Here is a 19,999-nt window from a genome sequence, read left to right as displayed (position 1 = left end):
CCATTGAGTTCCTGATGAAGGCTCTTAGGGTCCCATTGATCTTGTACAATTCTAGGCATTCCAGTATCCAGCTGTGGGGCATTGAGTCATAGGCCTTCTTGTAATCAATCCAGGCAGTGCACAGGTTGGTCAGTCTGGTCTTGCAGTCTCGGCTGATTGTTCTGTCTACCAGTAGCTGGTGTTTTGCGCCTCTGGTATTCTTGCCAATTCCTTTCTGTGTCCCGCTCATGTATTGACCCATGTGCCTGTTCATCTTAGCCGATATGATGCCTGACAGGAGCTTCCATGTAGTACTGAGGCAGGTTATTGGTCGGTAGTTGGAGGGGACCGGTCCCTTCTTGGGGTCCTTGGGGATCAGGACAGTCCGGCCTTCAGTTAGCCATTCTGGGTGTCTCTCGTTAACTAGCATCTGGTTCATTTGTGCTGCCAGACGCTCGTGGAGTGCAGTCAGCTTCTTCAGCCAGTAGGCGTGAACCATGTCGGGCCCTGGTGCTGTCCAACTCTTCATACTGGAGACCCTTTCTTGGATATCTGCCACTGTGATGGTTACTGGACCCTGTTCAGGGAGGTCGCTGTGGTCTGCCCTCAGATCCTCTAGCCACTGAGCATTGCCGTTATGGGTTGCATCCTTCTCCCATATGCTCTTCCAGTATTGCTCCGTCTCCAGCCTTGGTGGTGCTGTTCTCTTATTGTTCCCTTGCCACTGAGAGTACACCTTTGCTGGTTCTGTGGAGAACAGCTGGTTTATTCTCCTGCCTTCTATCTCTCTGGTGTACCTCCTCAAGCGGCTGGCCAAGGCTGTGAGTCTTTGCTTGGCAGTTTCCAAGGCCTCAGGTATGGACAGCTTGCTGTATTTCTTAGGCACCTTATTTGTCGCACCTTTCTGCAACTCCCTTAGTTGGCTAACCTCCCTCCGTGCTACTTTGATCTTGCCCTCTAGCCTCCTTCTCCATGGAGGGTACTGCCCCTTGTGGCTGTTCAACTTGTAGCCAAGCATCTCACTGATCACTGCTGCCGTATTGTAGATCAGCTTGTTAGTGTCGGTAATCGTGGTTGTAGGTATTGTCCGTAGTGCTGCATTAACATCATCTAGCAGACCTTCTGAGGGTACTTCACGTAATCTTGGTAACCGGCTACGGGGGATCCAGGTTTCAAATTTGGCCATGATCCTATTTTTCAGGTCAGTTCCTCTCGCACTCAACGATCCTTCTCCTATCGCACTTGGGGCTATGTACCCAATCTCGGGTGGGGGTGATGATATCGCCCCCCTGACCTGGCTTCCTGACTCCTCCTTGCCGTACTTGCCGTAGCATTTGTGTTGTACCTCGTCAATCTCTAGCTGTGAGAGCAGTCCCTTCTTTCGAATGTTGGAACACTGAGCTACTAGTTGTTTCGCCGTCATTGTGGATGTTGGGTATCGAAGAATCCATAGGTCCCTCATCCTATTCATGTAGCCCCTTCCGCTGGGGTTACTTGCGTAGTAGCATTCCAACAACGCCCTGTTTTCGTCTCTTGCCCACCGATGCCTTCTTGTTCCAGTAGCCCACTTTTCGTCAGGGTGCCCTGGTTCCTCAACACCTGACGCGGACCTTGTTGATCATGCAACGATACACAAAATTCACGGTTCGGTTCGATACTTTGGTGTCACGGTTCGATATTTTTTCGATACAAAAAAAATGTTCATGCCTTTTTAATTTGTCATTTATTAAAATTATAAATATATATTTTAACTCAAAAGTACAGTTTTTAAATTTAACCCTAACCCTTGTGCGTGTTTTTTATTTTGACAGCGAATGCGCACCTGCGGACCACTTATGTGCAGCCCTGGTTATTTAGCTCGTCATATTGCAGCCACAGAAATTCTTTTGTCCATGAAACCATAAAGCTGCACTTTCTTTTTGCCTTATAGTCTGATTTGTCATAACTTCTCCGTTTTGTGGTAAGCTTTTCTTTGGCTGTCACTTCTTCACCCTGACCTGTCTTATTTGGCTCAGCAGAACTAAAATATATATCTGTCTGTGAAGGTTCTCAGTCATCCAGGTCATCGTAGTCAAATATAAATCCTGCTGCTTTTACACACGTACTCACATAAGCTCAGCGATTCTCTGCGCGATCAACCTCTTACATGTTTAAGCTGCGGGAGATTTCACTTGTCATGTTTGCATAGTAAGCTAACGATTAATAAGACGATGTCAGAGGAATTGGTGCACAAATTATCATCACTCACAGATCAGTGCTGTCGCTCTCTATACACAGTTCGCACGATTGCAAAGTGAAAGCAAAAAAACAAGCGCAAATTCAAACGCGATTTCAATATGTCACATATTGACAGTGGCTCACCGATGCCAATGACATAATTACCCAGCTACATTTCTGAAAGAATGCAAAAGCATTGACATATATTTTTCCTTCCTACAATAGCCCGACGGGCAGGGCAGAGATAGATTTTGGTAGCCCGACTGAAAAAGATCGCTAGCCCCAGGACGTCGGGCTAGCGATATTGCAAGCCCTGTATCTGATTGAGGAATCACTCATCTTTGGAAAAGAGAGTTTATTACAGAGAAATGTCTCTTTCCAAAATAAAAGCTATACTATCCGCTTCTTCTGGGCTATATTCTCAGCAGCATATTAAACAGCTGTCTAAATGACTCGGCTAAAGTTAGTAGCATGCTTGCTTTTTTTTGTCTGCTTCCACTTGTCTTTGCACTAGGATGATGTCGGCGTAAATGTGCAGTCATATTCGTTGTGTTCCCACTAGTGCTTTCAGGTTAATCTCGTTGAAATGACCTTAACGCCACAACACGGCAAATCTCCGTTAACGAGCTACCGCCGATCGCCCGTGCATGGGGCTAGACGGCCAACACGTTAACGAGCTAACTGCGCTAACACACTAGTTCCCACCCATGTAATTGAGCATTGCATGGCACATCCAACATACTGTTTTACTTTAGTCCATGACTCGCTTACCTTCAGGGTCATACCTCACATGAAAACCAAAATAATTCCAAACGCCAGATCTGAATGAGGGTGGGGGAGGTCCATGTTGTAAGGAGAGCTTAACTTCTGTCTCGCTAGCTTGCCCTGCGCTCTTCCTTCTGACGATGCTGTCTGTGTTGAGCGCTCAGTGAATCTGCATTCGACTACTCCGCCTAGGCTGCACTGTTGAGCCTAGGCGGAGTAGTCGAACGGAGATTCACTGAGCGCTCAACACAGACAGCATCGTCAGAAGGAAAGTTGATAAAATAAATTACAAATTTTGTATTGTTCGATACATATGTGTACCGAACCGAAAGCACTGTATCGAACGGTTCAATATCGATACGAATATCGTTGCACCCCTAATAAATATAATATATATATATATATATATATATATATATATATATATATATATATATATATATATATATGAGAATAAATTGATAAAAATACAAACTCCTCATTTTACACTATTTAACAATCTGAAATACTCAGTGCAGCTGTTTCAGTAGCAAAAACCTTACAGCATTAACTTAGTGATCATTTACTGAGTGACTTTATCAGTCTCTCATGTTGTTATGGTTAGGCAGACCCTTTTTCAGTTTCAGCATTTGTGTATGCACAGCTCTCTTGCGGTCCTACCACAGCATTTTAGTCGGGTTGGACAAACACATTCTTTTCCTTTTCAGATATTCTGTTGTAGATTTGCTGCCGTGCTGGGGATCATTGTCCTGTTGCATGATTCAGTTTCAGCCAGGCTTGAGCTTTAGACAGATGGGCTCTAGAAAACTTTGCTACACAGAGGAGTTCATGGTGCCAAGATCCTGAGGTCTGCAAAACGAGCCCAAATCATCACCCCTACACCACTGTCATTGACAGTTGGTATGAGGTGTTTGTGCTGATGTGCTTTGTTTGGCTTTTGGCAGACGTGCACAGCCAAACATCTCCACTTTGGTCTCATCTGTGCAAAGGAAATTGTTCCAGAAGTCTTGTTCACATGCAGCTTTGCAAACCAAACCTCGCTGCCATTCTCCTGCAATCCTTCCAAACACATCACACTTGTTGAGCCCTTTTCTAACTGTACTGTTATGAACTTTGACATTTAACATACTGAGGCCTGTAGATTCTAAGATGTAGTTTTTTTGCAGTTTCTACAGTATTGCTTCAATATTCTGTTATACTGCCACAATAGGGGATGCTTATATTAAACATGGCCAGAATTTCAAGTAATGAGGTTAGTGTATGTGCCAGTAATCTCTGTGAGCCAAAAGCTCAGGCTTCAGACTGCTCTAAACACTGTGATGTCAGAGGATATCTCAAATATGGTCGTATGAGCACTGAAACTCCACCCACCTGCTGTCCAGACCTTCTGTTTCTGAGTGGCAGGCAATCAGAAGAAAGTCGGCTTAAAGGGAGAGGCTATAGCTGCTTGTTTCAGGCAGAGGATGATCTAAGCCTTAGGTCTTGTTGTAACCCCTTAGATTCTAAGGGGTTACAACAAGACCCTAACTTTGACTCATGCAAAGGTATGTTGTAGTCCAGTAATGTAAGCATGGAGTTCAATCAGAAACAGGAAAAATCCACAAAAATCTACAAAATACTTAAAGGAAAAATAATGGAGGAACCTCAGCCTATATGTATAAATATAAATATATGTATATGAGGAAGCCTGCTTTCTCAAGTGGCACCATTAAAGGAATGTGTGGTCAATATGTGGGGAAAAAAAGACACTTTTTATTTTTAATTTTTTCCCAGTGTGACCTTTTTCAAACACCTTTTTAGACACTCCTGTACACTGGAGGTCAGTACTCATCACCTGGGATTTCAGACTTATGGTATATTTACCACTTTACTGATGCAGGATTCAGATGGATATAAAAAAATATATCAGCCCAGTGTTAGAACTGACCTTGATGGTCCAAGGCACATTAGATTCATGCACTGCCGCCAGCAGCAGAACGCGTACCAGCAGAGCCACGTGGCAGCACTATTAATACACCCCTCAGTGTTGCACAAATACTGCTAGGTGTTCCCCTGTGTGACCCTTTTCTCTGCCTGTCCAACAGCACGCTACACTCAGGGATCAAATAATAGCACACGTCCGCAAAGTTGTTTACTCCTTTTCACTTACACCTTGTGGCTGACACTGTTTGCGCGTTCACAGACAGTTGAGTGAGACCGTTGCAGTTTAGAGTGTCCCCTCTCATGTCTTTAGAGTAGCTGGATGTGTTTTCGCAGCTGTGCCCGTGTCACTGCCGCGGTTCAGCTGCGTCACATTTGATCCCATATCTCATTGACAGTGTCGAGATTCATCACACTTAGCACTTACACTTCATTTTTCTCTGCCCGACTTTTCATGATTGAGATCATGCTGGCTGCTATTTATAATACAGCCCTTTGTTTTTTTTTTTTTACAGATCCTAGTGGCAGCCAGACCACTTCAGAGGAAAAGCTGAACCTCGAGGCCCAGGAGCTAGAGAAACGACTGAGCATGCTCTCTCATGGGAGTGGCACAGGTAGAAAACACGACTAAAGTTTTTGGGTGCGCTGGCAGGTGCTTTGATTTATTGTTCCGTTAAGTGGAAGGAAAAAAAGACCGAGGCAAAGAGAGTGTGTCATGATTCCTTAATGTGCTTTGTTGATGAAAGCAGTGTTTTTGTTGATTAAATTCATTAAAGGTTTAATTATGTTCTGCTCGTCTTGGCAGTCTCTTTGACTTACTGCCCGTCTGCTGGGGGCGACGACCGCAGCATTTCCGGTTCTTCTGACACTTCAGACACCAGCCACTCAGACTGCAGCATTGGCAGCCGGCTGGGAATTTGGACTGAACCGGCTTCCAACCCACCTGAAAACGTCAGCCACACGCGCGCTAAAGTGCCACTGCAGATCAGCGAGAAGCTTTCTGCCAACCAGGGAGGTGGACACCGGCCTGCGGCTAAGCCGCCCCGGCAACTTCAGGAAATCGGTCGTCAGAGCTCATCAGACAGTGGCATCGCCACTGGCAGCCATTCCTCGTACACTGGCAGTTTCTCCTCCTACACAGGCAGTCTGGATATGACCCCTGGAGAGGACTTTGGTTCTTTTTTAAGCTTGCCTCCACATTTGGCTCAAGATCTCAGCCCTTGCACTTGTCCTGCTGTTCCTGGACGTGACTACCAGGTGCCAACTTCACTTAGGTATGTCTATGACACTCCCAGGAGTGTTTTACAGGAAGCAGGTGGAGGTGCCAAAGACAATGAAGCCTCCGCCTCAACTAAAGACCCTCCAGCCCTTTTAGGGTTCACAGCAGAGGCAGCAAAACAGGACAAGAGCAGTGCCACAACCCCTGAGGCTCACTCAGAAGCTACTGAAAGTCAGTCAGTCAGTGAACTCTTTCAGGGCCTTTCAGTGACGAATAAGAAAACCAAGGTGGCACCCTCTAGTGACTCTTGTAATACCTGCACCTCCTTCACTTCTGTCTCCAAAACCATCGTGACCATCTGCTCTGTATGCGGTGGAGTTAAGGTAAGTGGAAACACAAGTATTCTGTTTGTTTTCTGGCAAAAGGGAATGTTGATCAGATCTGGGTTAAACAAGCGTAGCTGCTCTCATGAACCATCTGTTTTTCCATCAAACTTCAAAAAACGAAGGAAAAAAAGTCATCAGTCCTGTTCAAATGGTCTCGTGAACACGCTCCATTATATAACCTGCTGTCACGCAGTAGCAGCTTGTGTGCACAGGCTTTATCATCAGTGTATCATCTGTTCTGTAGCCCGCTTGTCAGTGTGACCTTTGTGGTATCGTGCCGCGCTGCGTTTGGTGTCAGAACAACTAACAGTCCCACGGCCCATCTGTCCAACACGTTAGTGTTTCTGCACTCGGTTCAGTTTTACACTGTCACTGAATATGGCAGATTCACACCTTGTAAGTTATGAGTGACTTGCAATTTTCTATCCTTATTACACCTCTGCATCTGTATATCTGTGTATGCATATCTAGGTCAAAACACACAATCTTTATTTAATGCCTTTAACGCCCTTTAGGCTCACTTCAAGCTGTTTAACTCCGTGCGTGCTTCACTCGCCTGTGAGCGCCGAACTATTTTGCTGTTTTATTTTATTTTTTTAAATACTCAAGTACAGACTTTGGTGGTATTCTTTGTTTGAGCTTTGGCTGACTTCTTCTGTGGTGTCAGAGTTGGTGTGAATTTTTCTTTTTCAGAGTGTAGTCTTTGTAAGGGGTACAGCTGATAATTATTTATCTTATTAATGAATCTGGGGACTATTTTGACAAAGATTTTGTGCATATTATGTGAATAAAGTACTATTATAATTCATTCAGGGCTAGAATTGGAGACAGTTTTTTGCTTTTTCAGAATTGCATGATACATGATACATGTTCTGATTGGCCAGCGATGGCTTAAGGATTAATCATTTGTTGACTTTTGGAGTAACAGGGAGTTATACACATATACAGTGCATTATCTGATGGCTTGCTGCTTTCAGGTACAAAAGTAGCTGAAGGTTTTTTCTGTTCCTTATTAGTCACTTTTACTCAATACAGAGAGCTCCACCTGCTGGCAGTGCATTTATTTAAGAGTGCAAGCTGCATTTGTTTGATTGGGTAGATAAAAAAAAAAAAAAAAAAAAAATCAGCTCTGTATTTTCCGTTGGTCTACAGTGAAGTAGATGAATACTAGTTATTGGCCAGGTGGATCAGACATGAATGCCACGGGAGGGGATCCAACTCCTTCAGCCTGAACAACACCATCTACCCCTGTAGTGTTGACTGGCTCAGTGGAAAAGGGCTAGTTCACAGGACACATTAAACCGTGACTATTATAATTACAATCACATGGATGTAATAAGATTTAAGGAACCTGGTTGGTTTCTCACTTGGGGAGTTTGTGTAATTGTTTTATAAGAAAAAACAAAGCAGCGCTGGCCTGTGATCATGTGATGCCGAAGTCAGACAGCCCCCGATATAACACTCATTCACAGCCATGACGCCTGATTTACACTCAAAATCAGGCGAATCGTAATAATTTGGAAATCATAATCAGTCAAATCAACATAATTTTACTGCATTTCCTCAAATAATACAGTGCAGATGTTTAATGAAATGACTGGGCCTTTTTAAACTCAGTGCATAAATAAAAATATATAATTTTGAGTCATTTTATAGATTTTTGTTCTCAGAGGAAGTAGTGGGCTTGTGAGCCATAGCCAGGCTGTTGAAGCGTGAAGTCCCTGAGTCACTTTTGTTCTTTTTATCAGCTTTGTTGACAAAAAATAAACTAATATGTAGGTCATTGCGAGCCTTTCCCTCATATTTCAATACTAGAGTGGACTGTTAAAATAAAAGTCATTTTTTTCGTCAATATTTCACAGGGGACTCCATACAGCCCTTGTAGTTCTTCAGTGATACCTGCCACACCAGGTAAGGATACTCCTCTGAAGTCTTTCATGCACGCTGCGTGTGGTTTCTCTTGCATGCATAAACGGTTTTAAAGCACGCTGGGCAAAAAACATTGATGTAGCAGCCACAGCTTGCTGTTTTGATTTGGGACAGAAATCAAAGTTGTTGTAGGTTTTTTTTTTTTTTTTTTTTTTTTAATTTTGCCTCCAGAACATCATATTTTTAATCCAGCAGATCAAAGTGGTGACAAGTCACCATGCAGACCCAGTACCAGTGAACACACTGGTGCGGAGATGAAAATTCAGGAGACCTCTCCTGGCTCTGAAATCATCCACAGTGCGGGGATGCCAACTGTGAAGATGAGTGAGGAGTCACGGCTGCCAAAAAAAGGAAGAGAGAAATTAGCCTGTCTTTTAGCTGATCTGCTCAGCTTTCCAGGCACAGATAGCCAGCCAGAGGCAAAGACACACAGATTGAACCTGTATGAGTCAATGAGCCCTGCTTTTGGTAATGAGCTTAATTTGGCACCAGCAGTACCATTACAAGACTCACAGCAAGACAAAAGAGCTGTCATTTATGAAAACTGTTTGAAGTGTCAAGGAGAGCACTGCCAGCCTCCACCACGGGCCGTGCCCGCTCAAAAGTGGCGCAACAGGAACATTTCCCCTTTAAAAAGCTTTCCGACTTGGCTGCACCTGAAGAAAGGCCAAGAACATCCAGCTAATGAGGAGTTACTGTACCAAGCCCTAAACGATTCATCACAGAGCGCGGATGGGCAGTGTTGGTATGAAGAGATAAATGGATCGACAGTGACCAGTGAAGGTAAGAGGCCACCTTCGACAGTTTCCTCTTCAACTGATCGCAAACGTCAGATCCTTGGCTGGTTTCCTCTTTTTCCCCATTCTGTTCCTTTTTGAGGATCTTTTTCTGTCCCGTTCCTTGTGTTTCTCTCAGTGAAACCACTCTTTCTTCCTGGCTTATTTTCTCTAATCAGTCACTTGTAAGGCTTTGTAGAGCTGAGCCTTGAGGTGAGCTTTGCCGCAAAGTTGCAAAATCAGGAATGATAGTTTATCCTGTGACTGTCACTGTGTACCAACTCAGTCATTTACAGTCAGTCTTTTACCTGCTAGAGCAGAGAGAGAGAGTCATGTGTCAAATCAAACACAGCAGATTGTGTCCTTTTTGGAAGTTTGCAGTAATTAACTGTGATCGTTAACTGTTGTTGTGGTACTTTTGCATTGAAGATGTTTACGTACAACACTGAACAAAACCACAAAAAGCCTTATGAGCATGTTACGATTGGATAGCAGCTACTGCTGTCAACAACGTCCATAATTTTAGCTTCAGCTTTAGCATTAGTAATACATCCTCTTCTCATGGTGGTCTCTTCACTGCCTCTACCTCTGTAGTTAAGATGGCAAAGGTGCACAGAAACCAACACTAAACACTTTGACCATTACGCTACATTGCCTGGGTATTTATAGTGCCATGCATGTAGTCTCGCAGAAGTGTAATAAAAAATGACACAGCTTTTAGAGGGTTTATACACTCACTGGCCACTTTATTAGGTCCACTTGGTAATACTGGGTTGGAGCCCCTCGTTTGCCTTCAGTGCGGTCTTAATTCTTCATGGCACAGATTCAACAAGGTGCTGGAAACATTCCTCAGAGATTTTGGTTCATGTTGAAATGATAGTATAACGGAGTAGATGCAGATTTGTTGGCTGCACATCCATGATGGGAAACTCCTGTTCCTCCACATCCTGAAGGTGCTCTGTTGGATTAAGCTCTGGTGACTATGGAGGTCATTTGAGTACAATGAACTTATTTTCATGGGAATGTTTGAGATGATTTGAGCTTTGTGACATGGTGTGTTATCCTCCCATCAGTGTACACTGGTCATAAAGGGATGGATATGTTCAGCAGCAACGGTCAGGTAGGCTGTGGTGTTTAGATGATGCTCAGTTTGTACTAAGGGGATCAGAGTGTGCCAAGAACATGTCCTCCATACCATTACACCACCGGCAGCCTGAACTGTTGATACAAGGGAGGACGGATACACGCTTTCATGTTATTTACACCAAAAATCTGACCCTTCAGAACTCTTCAGAGTAGACACCGTTTTTCTAATATTTTAGTATCCAGTTTTAGTGAGCTTGTGTGAAGTGTAGCCATGTCAAACGTCTCTTAAATCATCTTTCTTCCTCATTCTGATGCTCAGTTTGAACTCCAGCAGGTCGTCTTGACCATGTCTGAATGCACTGAGCTGCTGCCGTGTGATTGGCTGATTAGACATTTGCATCACTGATCAGTTGAACATTATACCTAATAAAGTGGCCAGTGGGTGTAAGTGGTCTCTCGTGAATTTAATCCTGTTTACAGAAAGATTAACTAAGACTTTTTAAATGAAATGTCATCTGTAAATTTTTAAGTTTTTTGTGAGCACAGAAAGACCACTTTTTAGGAAAGGAGTAACCATTTATTAATCTATTGTCGGAATTATATATGTGTGTTATAAGTAAATTTTAGGATGGGGTCTGTTATTATTTGTTCCACAGATCAAATGATGACAACATGATAATTTTATTTATATCTATAAATATTGACAGTAAATGAAGCCAAAATGACACATCTTAAACATTTTAACAAAATTCAGGGTGCAATTTCTGTCCTTTGCTTGTTATCCATGATTCATACTGAGCAACAAAAGGATCCTATTTAACTATTTGTTCTTTAAAAGAAAAAAGGAAAAAAACTCTTAGTATTGTGTGATGATGACTCAAGCCTTTGTTGTTTGTTCTCACCACTCGATCTGCACGAATTCCTCCATTTGCATGGAGAAAATTGTGTCTGCTTTGGTTCACAAAGTGCATTTAAACAAAAAAAGAAAAGAAAGCAACACAATGTGGTATAATTTTTTTCCGATGAGTTACAATAATAAAATGTGTTTTTTTTGTTTCTTATATGTAAAATGCACAATATCGTCTCTTTCACCAGACAAAAGGCTTAGTAGTAAAGAGGAAAGACGCAGAGCCGATCCTGCTTATGAGATCATGGAGAGTCGGATGCTGGAGAGGAACCCAGAGGTAGACACATCCAAAACACTGTAATCCGCTTTACACTATCAACAACTCACACATTTTTACTTTGCAACTCATTGTGCTCTTAGTTCAGCTAAGCATTTGGGGGAAATGTCTGATATCATGAGAATATTAACTGAATACACAGAATAAAGGGCAACCCATAGAGGTTTGTTATTAAGAGGCTTCAGTAGTAAATCTGAAATTAGACATGGAAAAATATGTCCAATAAGCATTTTGTAGTTTTGAGCCTATTGTCCTGATATTATTAAGCATTTGGATTAGAATAAGCGAGTTTAAGGGTTTGTATTTTCTCTATAATGAACTGAAGTTTTAGCATGAAAACAATGTATTTAATGCACTCGTTCACGTGTGCTTGCTCAGTTTTGTGACAGTATCTTGCATGATTACATCGCTATGTTTACAAATTCTCTCCAGGATATAGATTTTATATACAGTCATGTGCAAGAGAGTTTTTCACAGTTGTGTGAAAAACAAACACAAGAACTAAGAGGGTAAGCAGCAGCCGCAAATACACTTGATTACGTGATCATCATCAAGCATGAACAAAAAGCAGACATTTTGGCAGTTTCTTGGTCTGAGGCATAACACACAGGAAAAGACATCAGCAGTGATCTTAAACAAGCAGTTGTTGCTGCTCATCAGTCGGAGAAGAGTTATGGGGTATTTCAAAACATTTGAAGTCCATCATTCTGCAGCGAGACAGACTATTGACAACCAGAAAATACTCAGGATGGCTGGAATTCTTCCCAGGAGTGGGCTTCCCAGCAAACTCACCCCAAGGTCAGATTGTGCAGTGCTCAGAGAAACTGCAAAAAGCCCAAGAGCTACACCTTAGACCTTAACGGCCTCAGTTAGGATTTTAAATGTTAAAGACATGCAACAGGGCAGTGATCCCAAGCACAGCAGCAAATCTACAACAGTATGACTGAGAAACAAAAGAATCAAGGTGCTGCAATCATCCAGTCAAAGTCAAGACTCCACCCTTAAGGAAAGGGTGTGGTGACCTCAAAAGGACTGTGCATAAATGAATACCAGCAGATCTCAATGAGCTGAAGTGGCTTTGTAAAGAAGTGTGGGCCAGAATTCCTCCACAGCAATGTGAGACACTGATAAAGTCACACACACACTTACTGCAAGCATATTACATGTTCATGTTTGTCCTGTGCTGTCGTTCTTTTTTTATGTGACTGTAAAAGATGGCTACCATTATGTCACCTACTAGTGTCTGGACTCTGTATTTTTAAACTTTAATATTAGCATCTATAGCCCAGAGAGTAAAGTGCTAAATATCATCATCATTGTCATCATCGTCATCATCATCGTCATCATTGTCGTCGTCTATTTATATAGCACTTTAAAAGGCACCAGGCAGACCAAAGTGCTGAACAATACAAAAACAAAGAAAAGCATATCAAGTAATGTTAGCATTAAATGCTAACAGTTCATCATACAGACATGGGTAAGCTCACTAAAACTGGAGCACAATCTTATTTAATGCTCTGCACTGCAGTGGGCCTAAAGTTCATGGTTATCTGTCTGCAGCGATGCTGCACAGTGTTCGCACATGTAAGACATAGCCCTGAGTTCTGAGTAAATTCCAAATGTCTATAAATACTCCTCATGTGCCCACTGAACAGTCATCGTCACACTTATGTAATAAACTTATGTCACTCAGTGCAAGTTATAATCAGCAGTGCTTACTTTAATGTGTGTTGCAGGCACAGGAAAAACACAAGTATGAACTAATGGGCAGCTACGGCCAGCAGAGGTTCCTTCAAGAGACTGAAGGTGAGTGAGACTGACGCCAGGCAATCAACATAACCAGGTTGTTTCAGCGATTTGGTTCATTATTTTTTTCAGCCAAGCTATTCAAACATATGCAGATTTTCAAGTCCGTAGCGGCACAAATGGATTTTTCTTTTTTCTGAATGGACCATTTTAGTTTTTTAAAGTGCTCTGAACACTTTTCAGCTGTGCATTACCCAGGCTTCTTACAATAACTGGGCCCACTTACGGAAAGTGAATTAAATTGAGTCATGCGCCTGAATCAACATCGCTGTAAACCATCACCTGTTGCTTGGTGTGCTTGGACTGAAATGAATAAATGAAACGAGGCTCATTCAGAGTCTGAAAAGCAGACTGGCACTAAGCATAACATCCACAAGGCTGAACATAGGAACATGTTATATCTCGGCGCGCTCGCCATACACCTGCTTGACTTCAGTCAGGGCAGTGAACTGTAATGCTGATGGGGACTTGCCTTCATGAAGTGGCTATTACTACATAGCACATGAAGCGCATTACAGAGACTCTCTGCAAGCACCAGCTGTCAGATTAGTGTAAACAAAGGGGTAATTAGCACTTTATTACATGTAAAATAGTTGTGCCATGCAAACTAGTTTGTATGGAGAAATTTTTTGCTGCTAAATTTTTAAGCCTTTTCATTGCAAATTTGCACTGTAGTAAACGTCACTGTTTGGAAAAAAGCTGCTTAAGTGTAGCATCAATAGCTAAAATTGCTCAAAACTAAAGGGGAGCTCCTGGTCACTCAAGGAGAGAGGATTCTGGGAAATCTCCATAATAAGAAACACCCCTGGAGAAAGTATTACATTAGAAACAGTCATTCACCTAAACAATGAACTTATTAGAATTCGTTTACTAAATAATATTTTACACGAATACTAATATAATAAAATTATAGAAATGCTATTTTACAGTATGGTGCAAAACTCCCTGCACTTCTTTGCTTTTTGCAAGTAAAATAGGGAATAGGTGCAGCAATCATTTTTTAAATGTGTAAAGATCAATGTCAGTGTTTGGAATGAACACCTTTCTTGTAATTTCTTTAAGTAGTGTTCAGGAATAGTTCTCCAGGCTTCTTGAAGGACATTCAGAGTTCTTCTTTGGACCTTTTGTTCTGTTCTCTGTTATGATGATGCTACAATCGATGACTGATGGTTTCTGATTATGAGTTTTTCTATCCAGGTCTGTCTATCTTTTACTGCATTGGCAGTGTGCTTGAGATCATTGTTATACTAAAAAATGAAGCCTTTCCTGATGCTATTGCATGGATGATAAAAGTCTGATGTTACTTTTTCTGTTCATAATTTCATCAATTTTGACATAATCCCTACACCACTGGCTGAAACCAGGACAGAGCCTCCACTGTATTTTACAGGGTTCCACTCAGCTGACCTCCTCTATACACACTGATAATTTAAACTTTTTAAAACATGAATGTATTTTATTTATATAAGACTTTACAAAATGTGTACAAAAACGAACATAAAACAAACAATTGGCAATGATAAAAGAAACACTGAAGACCAATAAACTGAAAATGTTAGAAATTTGAGTATTGAGGAAATAAGAGCGAGATATGTAGCTATAGTATCAATCAATCAATCAGTCAGTCAGTCAGTAAATACATATGCATTAAAACAGGACTTAAAGGAAGTGACTGACTCCATGACTAGTTGGTTCTGTTCCTGATCCTGGCCTGATTACCACTGAAATTAAAGGCGAACCTCCTATTTATTCAGATAGGTGAAATAACTGCACAAATAAATACGATGGCTACTGTGTGGCAAAACTTCCAGACACACTTCTCTTGTAGATAATGTGAAGTAGTAAAAGGATATGAGAGAGTATTCACTCTTTGAACTTTTTTACATTTTACTAATGACCTGCTTTTAAAGGAAAAAGTTCTAAGAAATTTGTAAAACTTTCCAAAGCAGTTCCCTTTTTGTTAAGTTGATACTAATTAAAGAAATGCTATGCAAGCGCTACAGTTTTTATTCGTTTAAAAGGAACCGTAAAGCTCGAGGTCCAAACAACAAATTAATATTAAATTAATGTGATGTTTACCCGAGGTTAATTTCAGCATTTGGCTGTTTTTCTTTTCCCATTTTTTTGCACATCATTGTGTCCTTTTGTTTCTTTCCAATGTGGGAATGAATACACAAAGGGACAAATTAGGGCTAAACAGAGGTGTAATTTAAAATGGCATTAATTTACCCCATCTATGGTTAGACAGATAAATCGCATGCAAAACAGACAACGGCATGAGTCACAGTCTTTGCTATTTGGGTTTTTTTTTTTTTATGTCTTCATTGGCTTTTTATCCAAAGCCATAAACTCGAGTTACGTAAAGGCCCATTGTGTGCTGAGAAAACTCACAGATGTGTAACCAGAGAGTGCAGTGATGTGTGACGGGCTGCCTCCCCTGATATGAGGCGAGAGGACAGTTGTCAGGGGACGTTTGGCCACTTAAGCATCCCACACCCAGAACATGCCCTCAGTCAAACACACACCTGCTCTACAAAGTCCCTGCAGCTGTCGCAGTGTGGCACCAAACCCATCAGTCATTTTCACGTACCTACACACGACTCACGACTCCCTCGTCATCTTTCCCATCATCCCGCTTCAGCGGACACTTAATGGATGGGGGGTAGGGCTGAATGATATATCGCATTTGCGATAATATCGCGACATGATCAAGTGCAATTTTCTAACCGCAAAGGCTGCGATTATACTCTGGACATGTCCAAATTCATGGGCTGCATCCTCCTGAGGCCGCATTTGTAGACCGATTACGTCACAGCGACGCGCCGAAGGCTGTCCAAATTACTACCATATCCCAGAATTCATAGCGCGGCCCAGCCAAACTCCAGTTTCCAACAATGGCGGCCGCTACTAAGTTTTAAAATTACTCATACTAATCTTTCTGGGTCACAAAATAAACTTTTAACATATTTTCAGGCGAGAAAGTAGTTGTGTAAACATCAAATATCTGCTCGGTTTATCAAGATATCCCATATTTGCAAAAGTGCTTCGACGTTTTCAGAGGCGTCTGCTACCCACCAGCTCGACAGCTAGCCGGGAGCTCGAGGGTTACTGATGCGGCCGAGAACGGCACAACTCCCGGCACATCATTTTCAGATCACCGCGGAGTTTCGCTGCTCGGGTTAAACGTAATATATAAGTCACTTAGACAACCTAAAAATGTTATTGTTGGGCTTTTTTCAGTGTTTTGTTTGTTCGTGAGTAAATCGGTTTGGCTGAGATTAAAGTTATTAGATTAGATAAAATAAAACTTTATTAATCCCCCGGGTGGGTTCCTCCTTGGTTTTCACACAGCTGACTAAACGTCAAACAGAAAACTTATTAAACAGAAGTATGAGACGGTCGAGAATTTACGCCAGTGTCTGGTTATATTTTAGATAGCAAGAAGCAGACGGCCGAGTTTATTAAACTCCACCGAGACAGCGGTGACGCTAATCAGAACTAGACCGTCCAATTTCACGCCTTTAAACTTTAAAGGCGTGTTTGTGTGTGTGTTTATACAATTGCTATTATGTTTGCACTTTATGTGTAATGTTACTGACTGCAGAGATCAGTAAGATGTGTGTATTTTTTATTTATTAGTTTTATTTATTTAATATTATTTTTTAATTGAATGACTGTCTAGTAGTTCACAGATGTCGAAAAACTGAGTGTGGTAAAGCCACTGATTTTTTTATGTATATTTCTGCAATCTGCACATTGTACTGACTTTCATTTTAATGTTTACACCAGGGTTCCTTGTCAGCACTTTATGCTCAGATGTTTGTAAGCTAAAAATAAACTATTGTGTATGTTCAAATATACTGTTGTGATTGAAGAAGTTAAATAAAAATGTCAGTCATCAATTCATGCATCACCTCATGTCATCATAACAGAGGTCTGTCTTCCAGGAAAGAACAGTTTAAAATTAATGTAATATAGTATTGGCCATACTATATGATGTATTGCTTGTCTTTGTTTAATAATACAGAAGACAAAGACCTTAAAAAATAATCGCATATCGCATCACAATCGCAATATTGGGGCAAAAAATCGCAATTAGATTATTTTCCATAATCGTTCAGCCCTAATGGGGGGTAGACCGGATGTGGCTAAGTCCAGCAGCTAAGGTATGTGGGCTTAGTGGAAGATAAGCTACAGAAAAACTGTCATATGATTTAAGAACTTTTCATATTAAAGCAATGCACACAGGTCAAATAAATAAAATATCAGGTTTGAGGCATTCCAGACTTTGCAATAAATCATAGCTCTATGTGATGAAAAATGCAAGCGGACACACACATGCTTGCATCATGAGTGCGTCACTGTATCAGAACGCAGCTAAACAAACACTGGCTTTGCCCGTGGCGTTTTAGATGCTGCTGTGTTGGTCATTACATGTTACACACTAAGTGGTCGGCTTGGAGAGGTGTGAATTGCACCTCAGGACAGTTTAGGCTTCACACTGCTAATCCATTTCTGAAATGATATTTGTAGAACCAGCCCATAGCCATTATGTTGTCTTTAATTATTCAAATTTTACTGTTTATTGAACTTATCTCCTACTCTTTGTTTCCCACCAAAATAATCACACTGGTGCTGACATGAAGAGAGTATCTCATTGATATTAAAATGAATACCACCAAGTCTCAGGTGGGAATTAATACAAATACACCATTTTATGCTAAAGCTTTTAGCTTACAGGCAGGGGCTTCTTTCCAAGTTCAGCGGAAGAGGCATTGTAATCAAAAACCTGCCAACAGCATGACACCAAAGTAAGCAGTTTGAACCCTTGAATTACTTGAATCTTCTTTATAATGTTGCTTTAATTCATTGAGGTTTCCGGGCATTTGTTTAGGCACAGCTCCTTATGTACTGTTGAAATCTCCCAATTCTTTGAATCTTTGGGCTGAAGGAGGGACAATACTCGGTGTATCAATGCTCAATCAACAATCATTTATTTCCATACAATTCAACAGTCAGAGCATTACAACGTCCGGACGGGAGAGATGCTGCCAGAGGGTCAGGCACATGTCTCAAAATGGTGACGGGTTGCTCAGCTTTTTATAGTCTCTAGTGGCCCCCAGCTAGTCGTAAAAGCCAAAACATCACATTTTTTCTCTGTTACAGCGCCTAAGTTATGACCTCGGCAGTTGTTTCTCTGCTTTCTGTAAGGTGGGGGTGTGGAATGTGGTCTATCTATCTCCCCTGTCTTTAGACACAGAGTCTCCTGCTTACAACCTTCTCTTCATGATTCAACAATTAAGCATGTCAAGAAAACAGTGTAACACATTCCCAGCAGATCAAGGATACAGAGTGATGCACATTTATCTAATGAACTAATATGTGAATATGTTCTGTTAACTCAAAAGTATAATGAGAACTACACTACATACAGCTCACACACTCTATATTAAAGGGTATAATGTGATCTACAGCAGTATTCTAATTCAACTACTTTGATTACATATATAAGGTAACATATAATAACAGAATAATCTAATAATTCCCCCTTTTGATCTCTGAAAGAGATCACTTACAACATACACTCCAGCATTGCAAGGTCCAGGTTTTCTTGATCCTGAGGCCCTCTGTCCCCCTTTAACGGGTGGACCATATGTGGGATGACCTCTGTGTTCACGCAGTTCAGATGCAAGCAAAGTTAGATTTACAACCATAACAGCAGTTACAGATGACTCTCCCATCACTCCCCAATTCTCCCACAGCTTTATTTTGGTGCTCCAGTTTTCCACTCCCATTTTAATGCCACCTTATACCTTTCAAATGTACTTAGACTAGAACCTCTGTCTAAGGAGCTTTTAACCTTTATTTTTATTGCTGCAGCTACCAGTGTCTTCCAGTTGGGTGATTCTCAGCTTCTTTCTTCGACCTCCGGGGTTAGACCACCCTTTAGTCATTGCACAGTTCTGGGGATTATTCTGCCCCGATTTCAAACAAGGATCTGTGTGTTTTGGGTTCACCGGCGTGTCCCCCTTTTTGCCAAGAGCCTCTCGAACCTCGTTGGTCTGGTGTTCCTGGTTTTCGCCAACCCCTTCATGGTTATTGCTGTGTTTGTGGGATCCATCTTCTCCAGGAGCCCAAACGTCATGACACTTGACCCCAGTTGCTGTCTCGGCTGTCCCTACATCTGTCTCTGCTGTGAAGGGTCCTCACATCTCCGTGTCCCCGTCTGGTGTCTCTTCCTTTCTCTGCAAGAGACAGAAAACCAAAACACCTCTCTCCCTAGCCTTGATAATCTAATATTGTTATCCATTGTTGTTCTAATGATTCAAATTTGGTTTAAAATATTATGTTCAGGACCTATTCTAATCATAATCTATGTGTGTGTAAAAGAAATCAAAAATTAGTGAACCCTTTCTAAGTCTAACACATTATAAGCTTAAGTTTTACCATAGCTAAATTATTAAACACAGAAATAACGTCATAAGATGTTCATAAAACCATTGTTTGATGTTCGGACTCAACTTCCCCCTTTTTGACACACTCCCATGTGTCAATTCATTGGAGCTAGACAATTAAAAGAGAAGGTTGGTGACATCATATCTCAGAAAGTATCAGAAATTCTTCTCTCGAGTACCGTTGCTCCAGCCTTGTCATCCCTGAGGATCTTCGATCCCGAAAATGTCCCTTCTCCTCATGTAATAAAGTCTGTCATCCTTCCATGCCCTGGTAACT

At 41.5% G+C, this 19,999-nt stretch overlaps 1 protein-coding gene across 8 annotated transcripts in view; it reads left to right on the top strand.

The window, feature by feature from the left end:
* LOC146580305 (protein Dok-7-like) overlaps positions 1-19,999 on the top strand; it is a 78,616-nt gene that overhangs the window by 23,743 nt on the left and 34,874 nt on the right. For 7 of the 8 annotated variants that reach the window (XR_014891247.1, XM_085266967.1, XM_085266965.1 and 4 more), the window contains exons 6-10: positions 5,397-5,495; positions 5,687-6,483; positions 8,349-8,397; positions 11,373-11,461; positions 13,198-13,267. Coding sequence is in view for 7 of the 8 variants with exons in the window: in XM_085266967.1 (XP_085123093.1) it covers positions 5,397-5,495; positions 5,687-6,483; positions 8,349-8,397; positions 11,373-11,461; positions 13,198-13,267 (1,104 nt within the window). In the remaining variant the exon portion in view is untranslated. Of the gene's footprint in view, positions 1-5,396; positions 5,496-5,686; positions 6,484-8,348; positions 8,398-8,586; positions 9,199-11,372; positions 11,462-13,197; positions 13,268-19,999 lie in introns of all 8 variants that reach the window. The other variant, XM_085266968.1, reaches the window with a different exon arrangement.

The sequence above is a fragment of the Mchenga conophoros genome, linkage group LG3 (assembly GCF_057382185.1).
Source record: "Mchenga conophoros isolate Kocher_MC1m ecotype Shallow Benthic linkage group LG3, M_conophoros_male_GT1.1, whole genome shotgun sequence".
NCBI lineage: Eukaryota > Metazoa > Chordata > Actinopteri > Cichliformes > Cichlidae > Mchenga > Mchenga conophoros.
This window is presented reverse-complemented; position numbering and strand designations above follow the sequence as displayed.